The sequence below is a fragment of the Salmo salar genome, chromosome ssa09, assembly GCF_905237065.1.
Source record: "Salmo salar chromosome ssa09, Ssal_v3.1, whole genome shotgun sequence".
NCBI classification, from domain to species: domain Eukaryota; kingdom Metazoa; phylum Chordata; class Actinopteri; order Salmoniformes; family Salmonidae; genus Salmo; species Salmo salar.
Window position 1 is genome coordinate 23339965 of NC_059450.1, and position 7410 is coordinate 23347374.

General features: G+C 42.3%; 1 protein-coding gene across 2 annotated transcripts; it reads left to right on the top strand.

Annotated features, from left to right (window-relative positions):
• Positions 1-5709, top strand: LOC106610994 (charged multivesicular body protein 3). Of its 2 annotated transcripts, none has more exons than XM_045723500.1 (6): positions 1-379; positions 1004-1094; positions 2002-2181; positions 3662-3783; positions 4477-4591; positions 4719-5709. In XM_045723500.1, the coding sequence occupies exons 1-6, from the start codon at positions 335-337 to the stop codon at positions 4856-4858; spliced, it is 693 nt and encodes a 230-aa protein (XP_045579456.1). In that variant the 5' UTR covers positions 1-334; the 3' UTR covers positions 4859-5709. The 2 variants fall into 2 exon arrangements, with proteins under 2 accessions (XP_045579456.1, XP_014066249.1); XM_014210774.2 differs by having other exon boundaries at positions 11-379; positions 1004-1064.
• The last annotated feature ends 1701 nt before the right edge of the window (positions 5710-7410 follow it).

Below are 7410 nucleotides of genomic sequence, written 5' to 3' on the forward strand. Positions count from 1 at the left end.
TGTGTTGGATCCAAAACACATTACATTTGCTAGGCCTATCTCTGATGTCATGCTTTGGGTCTATTGGTTAAAGTATATTGACGACCTTATCATTTGGAAATATTGAATGCGTTTGATACATTTTAGCATTATTTTGCATTTAGCACTGCATAGTTTCAGTCATTTAGATTCAAGGAAAAAATACAGGAAAAGAAGGTTGCGTGCACGTATTGGAACGTGGCCTGTGAGGCGAAGTGGCGTAGCTTGGAATCAGGAAGTGGTTGAGGGTGTATGACACTTTTTCTGTGTTTTTATCAGTTTAGCTAAGTTAGTTAACGTTTACGTTGTAATCAACATGGGTCTGTTCGGGAAAACACACGATAAACCACCGAAAGACCTGGTAAGTAAAGGCTTCTAGTGAGGGGCGACGAGCTTGCGAGCTAGCCAGCTATCAGCGAGCTAGTTAAGGACAGCTAGCCAAACAATGCATTCGAAGTTAGCCAGCTCTGGATATTTATGGTATGGCGACGGTGTTGCGTTTATTGAATAACTCTTCTCAGTCGTATTTCAACTTGAATGGAATAACGTTGTGTTTTAAAGTAGCTAATGCAACGTTAACTAGCTAGATAACGTTAACGAGCTGGCTCCATAACGTTAGCTAGGCAACTGTTGCTGAGCTAGCTAACGTTAGCATTTCAGTTTGATTGTTAGCTAGCTAACTTGCTAGCTAAGTGCTTGCTACATGGATTGAAAGAATGTGTAGCGTATCTTTACAAACTTTATTCTCGAAAATGCTATGGCTAGCCATACAGATAACGTTAAAGTGCATGCTAGCAGCAGGTAGCAGTCAGCACCATCTTCGGATGTAAACAAACCAACAATCTAAAGCACGTTTTCATGGTTCTGTCTCAAATGCACTGTGTTTACACGACATTTCCTTTAACCTTTACAGTGAATAGCACAGTTAATGTCATATTTTACCTTTTTTTTGTTTACGCTTAATTCACTTTTTCTATCATTTAAGGTAAATGAATGGTCACTCAAAATCAGGAAGGAGATGAGAGTGATTGACAGACAAATTCGAGGTGAGAAGAAGAGCTTCAAGGCTATTTTATGTGAGGTCCAGTGCAACTTTGCTTGTTACTCTAAGAACGTCAGAGAGCAAATCGTTTTCAATACACTAAAACAACATAAACAGAAAGTAGGGTGTCCAATCAAAATCTCATATTTTCACTAATGGGTAAAATACTGTTAAACCAATGGGCCAAACCTCATGTCTATCAAAATCCATTCAAAAGTTATTGGAGTTTTTACCCTTGTAGGATAGCCAAAATTAGGGTGACTAAATCAACGGAGTGCACAGCTTCGTGTCAGCTATAGGCTGGATGCTGTGCAAGAATGAAGGCTCACTTTCAGGTTGAACTCGTCATTTTTCTTCTCAAATCCGCAGGACATAAAACATATAGAGATAAGATAGATATCGATTTTGAGACGTAGTATTTTCAGATTTTAGTATACACTTTTCAGTGCGATATTTTCCTGTTCTTTTTCAAAGATTTCTCATCAAAAAAAGCATATCTTTTTGAAATATCAATGGAACACTGAACATACCATTTTTTATTTCTAAAAAGTTTAAAAGCCTTTTACATTTAATCCAGCTCGTGTCATGCTACTTTTTCTTTTTGCGACCTGCGGAAATGACTTTGAAGACAACCACCACAACATGTAAAATCCTCAAAAGTTTCTGCGAGAAAGCTGCACCGCTCTGTCAACAGTTTTTGGGTATACTATTGTTAATGAAATGTGAGACAAAGACCCCCATTGAACGATTCAGAACATGAATAATAATATTTGTCTTGGTAATATGTATTTTATAACATAAGGAAGTGAAATTTCATCACCAATGCGCGTTTGGCAGACAACCTACACAAATGAAAGCTGCTGTCAAACTTACGTTATATATTACAGTTTGTTATATTACATTATTTAGCAGTTTCTCATTGTTCCTCTCTTGTATCTCAGACATTCAGAGGGAGGAGGAGAAGGTAAAGAGATCCATTAAAGATGCTGCTAAAAAGGGACACCGGGACGTGTGTGTGGTTCTTGCAAAAGAGATGATCCAGTCGAAGCGTGCAGTCAGCAAACTTTATGCTTCCAAAGCCCAAATGAACTCTGTACTACTCAGCATGAAGAACCAGCTTTGTGAGTGTTAAAGCAACTGATGTAGTGCCACCAGATACAATATACACTATATATACAAAAGTATGTGGACACCCCTTCAAATTAGTGGATTAGGCTATTTCAGCCACACCCATTGCTGACTGGTGTATAAAATTGAGGACACAACCATGCAATCTCCATAGCAACATTGATAGTAGAATGGCCCGTACTGAAGAGCTCTGTGACTTTAGATGTGGCACTGTCATAGGATTATACCTTTCCAACAAGTCAGCTTGTTAAATTTCTGCCCTGCTAGAGCTGCCCCGGTCAACTGTAAGTGCTGTTATTGTGAAGTGGAAACGTATAGGAGCAACAACGGTTCAGCCGCAAAGTGGTAGGCCACACAAGCTCACAGAATGGGACCCGCGAGTGCTGAAGCGCATAGGGTGTAAAAATGTCCTTGGTTGCAACACTCACTACCGAGTTCCAAACTGCCTCTGGAATCAACGTCGGCACAATAACTGTTTGTCGGGAGCTTCATGAAATGGGTTTCCATGGCCGAGCAGCCGCACACTAGCCTAAGATCACCATGCGCAATGCCAAGTGTCGGCTGGAGTAGTGTAAAGCTCGCCACCATTGGACTCCGGAGCAGTGGAAACGTGTTCTCTGGAGTGATAAGTCACGCATCACCATCAGGCAGTCCGAAGGACTAATCTCGGTTTGGCAGATGCCAGGAGAATGCTACCTGCCCCAGTGCATAGTGCAACTGTAAAGTTTGGTGAAAGAGGAATAATGATCTGGGGCTGTTTTTCATGGTTTGAACTAGGTTCCTTAGTTCCAGTAAAGGGAAGTCTTAACGCTACAGCATACAATGATATTCTAGACGATTCTGTGCTTCCAACTTTGTGGCAACAGTTTGCGGACTGCCCTTTCCTGTTTCCGCATGACAATGCCCCCGTGCACAAAGCGAGGTCCATACAGAAGTGGTTTGTCGAGATCGGTGTGGAAGAACTTGACTGGCCTGCACAGAGCCCTGACCTCAACTCCATCGAACACCTTTGTGATGAATTGGAATGCCGACTTCGAGCAAGGCCTAATCGGCCAACATGAGTGCCCGACCTCACTAATGCTCTTGTGGCTGATTGGAAGCAAGTCCCTGTAGCAATGTTCCAACATCTACTGTAAATCCTTCCCAGAAGAGTGGAGGAGATTATAGCAGCAAAGGGGGGACCAACTCCATATTAATGCCCATGATTTTGTAATGAGATGTTTGCCGAGCAGGTGTCCACATACTTTTGGCCATGTGTATCTTGAAAATACCCAGGATAAGTTCAGTTGACGATAAATTAATAGAAACGCATCGTAACTCTGTAAGCTAGTAGGATCCTACGTTTTTCCTGGTCAAGCCAAGTGGTCAGGCCAAGTTATGTCCGTAATATGAATATGTATTTTCATGTTTACATGCTACAGTACACATCCCAATTGGAAGGGGCTGTGTGTGACTCTGCAGTTATTTTTTCAGCTGTATTGCGTGTAGCTGGGGCCCTTCAGAAGAGCACAGAGGTCATGAAAGCCATGCAGAGCTTAGTAAAGATCCCAGAGATCCAGGGCACCATGAGGGAGCTGTCTAAGGAGATGATGAAGGTCAGTCGCATATCTGCTGACTCACTGTGGCCACTTTGTGTCTGTTAGGAGCATAAATCTATCACTGCTCATGTCCGTTTCTCTATGTGTGTAGCTGTCTCAGGGACTCAGGGAAGCTGTCCAGTTTTTTTAACCACTGCCAAATATTTTTTTTAAGTAATCTTTTTATCCCTTTTTCTCCCCAATTTTGTGGTATCCAATTGGTAGTTAGTCTTGTCCCATCGCTGCAACTCCTGTACAGACTCGGGAGAGGCGAAGATCGAGAGCCATGGGTCCTCCGAAACACAACCCTGCCAAGCCGCACTGCTTCTTGACACACTGCTCACTTAACCCGGAAGCCAGCCGCACCAATGTGTCGGAGGAAACACCGTACAACTGCTGACTGTGTCGGGGTGCATGGGCCAGGCCTGCCACAGGAGTCGCTAGAGCGCGATGGGACAAGGACATCTCTGCCGGCCTAAACCTCCCCGAACCCGGATGACGCTGGGCCAATTGTGCATCGCCTCATGGGTCTCCCGAACCCGGATCTGTAGCGAAGCCTCAAGCGCTGCAGTGCCTTAGACCGCTGCACCACTCGGGAGGCCCCAAAGCTACAAACATAAACTATGTTTGAATATATATTGAAGAAAAACTATGTTTAAATGAGTAAATACTGTTTGAGTATTGATTACTTATGTTGTGAGTGTCCCACAGGCTGGTATCATAGAGGAGATGCTGGAGGATACCTTTGAAAGCATGGAGGATGACGATGAGATGGAGGAGGCAGCAGAGGCGGAAGTTGATAAGATCCTCTTTGAGATCACAGCAGGTAAAGATAGTCCCTCTGGTAATCAAGCTTGTCTCAAAGTTGTTTGGGGCTGTATATTATCACCTGTCTGGCGAGGATAAAAAAGACTATTATACATGCTGACCCCTGGTGGTTTGTTCCATATCAGGTGCCCTTGGCAAAGCGCCCAGCAAAGTCACAGACGCCCTGCCTGAAATGGAGCCTCCTGCCGCAGCTGCAGCCTCAGAGGATGAGTCGGAGGAGGACATTGAGGAGATGCATTCTAGACTGGCAGCCTTAAGGAGCTAAGATTGACCTCTTGACCTCTTTCTGTCCCCTTAAAGTTATTTTGCCTGCCTAAGGATGTACAAGGTAAATTTCGGTGTATGGTTTACCCAGTGTTTTCTCAACCACATTTAGTCTCTTTCTTTCACATAGTTATTTTGGATTATCTTTTGGCTATGAACTTTTCAATGCTTAGGGCTAAATAACACATCAGATCTGTTCTTAATGAAAAGGGGATTTTATGATCTTACATGTTAACTGGGTAAGCCCAGAAATCACTCAATGTGTGGTGTGTCTGTACACCCAACATTTAATAAAGATGTATGAATCTCCAGATAGCTGAAAGTAAGAAGGACCCATCTGTATCTTAAGTGCTGATTCTTTTGGTCTTGTATTTGGGGAAGTCGAGGCTTCATTCTCCAATTGGGTGGATTAACTAGAGACTTACTCTGAGCCGGTCACTGACATATCTAATCTGTAATGGAAACGTCTTGCTCTACATTGAGAAATGAAATGAGTGACTCATCACATTCAAGTGTTCATGAAACTTGAATCCATCACTACTCTGATCTAGTTCCAAATTGAATACAGTATTACATTTTAATACGATATTTCATTCACTTTCAGCATTAGAAACACTAGAACTAAAAAGCAAACTTCTTTCAGTAGTTTGTCTCTGTACAGTACATATGTATCTATATTATGTTGTCTTATATAAAGTTGTTTGGAGGGGTAAAGAATGCACAGAAATTGACTAACATATTTTTTACATTGAGATCCAGCTTCTTTAACTGTATATTGTTGGCCTCAAAGTCCTAATAATTTGTTGTGCTTATTCAGTAAAAAATAAAAAGATTGGTTAGTTTTGTTTCAGACCCTGTGTGTTATGGGATGTTTTTTCTGTGTGCAGGAAATAATGGAAATGAACATAGTCCATTTTACTGTTGTCTGGCCTCTCCATAATTGAATGTGACCTGAAAGATAAGGACAATAGAGGAGTAATGTGTGTCTGTTTTGTAGGTCACTACTTTTATTGCTTATTTTATGGGGAAGAGCAACATCTGTGAAAACATTCAGGTGTGAGATTGTTTTCTCTTGGTTGCTTTTCCCTTGGTTTCTAATATGGACAAAGGGATTATTTTTCTACCAGCCACAGCCCTCCCTCAGCAGCCTTTGTGTAATGTAACCAAACCCTATCTCTGTCCTCTGATTGTTGATATGTAGGTTACCAGTCAAAAAAAGGACTGTAGCTGTCAATTATGTTTTAGGAAAAACTCCCAAGATTACAAGCATCAACTAATGGCAGATGATTATAATAAGTGTTTTATTGTTTCTGAAACTGAGCAGTTACAGGTGTTTGTCATACACTTACAACATGTTTAATCCAGACTACCTGGCCTGCTCACCTGGTTGTTTTTAGTTCCAGTTTCTCTGCAATAGGCTTATTAACCGAGGTGATATTGGTGATTTAATTATTACAACATAACAATCTTCATACTTAATCACCATTTAAAACATTCATTATACACTGACCAAAAATATAAATGCAACATGTAACTACTTCAAATATTTTACTGAGTTACAGTTCATATAAGGAAATCAGTAAATTTAAAAATTCATTAGGCCCTAATCTATGGATTTCACATGACTAGGAATACAGATGCATCTGTTGGTCACAGATACCTTAAAAAAAAGGTACCACCATTTGCCTCATGCAGCACGACATCTCCTTCGCATAGAGTTGATCAGGCTGTGGAATGTTGTCCCACTCCTCTTCAATGGCTGTGCGAAGTTGCTGTATATTGGCGGGAACTGGAACACGCTGTCGTACACAATGATCCAGAGCATCCCAAACATGCTCATTGGGTGGCATGTCTGGTGAGTATGCAGGCCATTGAAGAACTGGGATATTTTCAGCTTCCAGGAATTGTGTACAGATCCTTGCATTATGCTGAAACAGGTGATGGCAGCGGATGAATGGCACGACAATGGGCCTCAGGATCTCGTCACGGAATCTCTGCATTTAAATTGCCATCGACAATTCAGTTGTGTTCGTTGTTCGTAGCTTATGCCTGCCAATACCATAACTCCACCGCCACCACGGGGCACTCTGTTCACAACATTGACATCAGCAAACCGCTCGCCCACACCACGCCATACACGCTGTCTGCCATCTCTCCGGTACAGTTGAAACTGGGATTCACCCATGAAGAGCACACTTCTCCAGCGTATTAGTGGCCATCGAAGGTGAGTATTTTCCCACTGAAGTCGGTTATGACACCAAACTGCAGTCAGGTCGAGACCCTGGTGAGGACAATGAGCACGCAGATGAGCTTCCCTGAGTCGGTTTTTGACAGTTTGTGCAGACATTTTTCGGTTGTGCAAACCCACAGTTTAAGCAGCTGTCCAGGTGGCTGGTCTAAAATGATCCAGCAGGTGAAAAAGACTGATGTGGAGGTCCTGGGCTGGCGTGGTTACACATGGTCTGCGGTTGTGAGGCTGTCTGGACATACTGCCAAATTCTCTAAAACGATGTTCAAGAAATTAACATTAAATTCTCTGGCAACAGCTCTGGT

Excerpts from the sequence above, each read along its gene's own strand:
- LOC106610994 (XM_045723500.1), top strand. The coding sequence starts at position 335 with ATGGGTCTGTTCGGGAAAACACACGATAAACCACCGAAAGACCTG. Across the intron at positions 380-1,003 it reads ATAAACCACCGAAAGACCTG|GTAAATGAATGGTCACTCAA; the intron begins GTAAGTAAAGGC and ends CTATCATTTAAG. Across the intron at positions 2,182-3,661 it reads CAGCATGAAGAACCAGCTTT|CTGTATTGCGTGTAGCTGGG; the intron begins GTGAGTGTTAAA and ends TTATTTTTTCAG.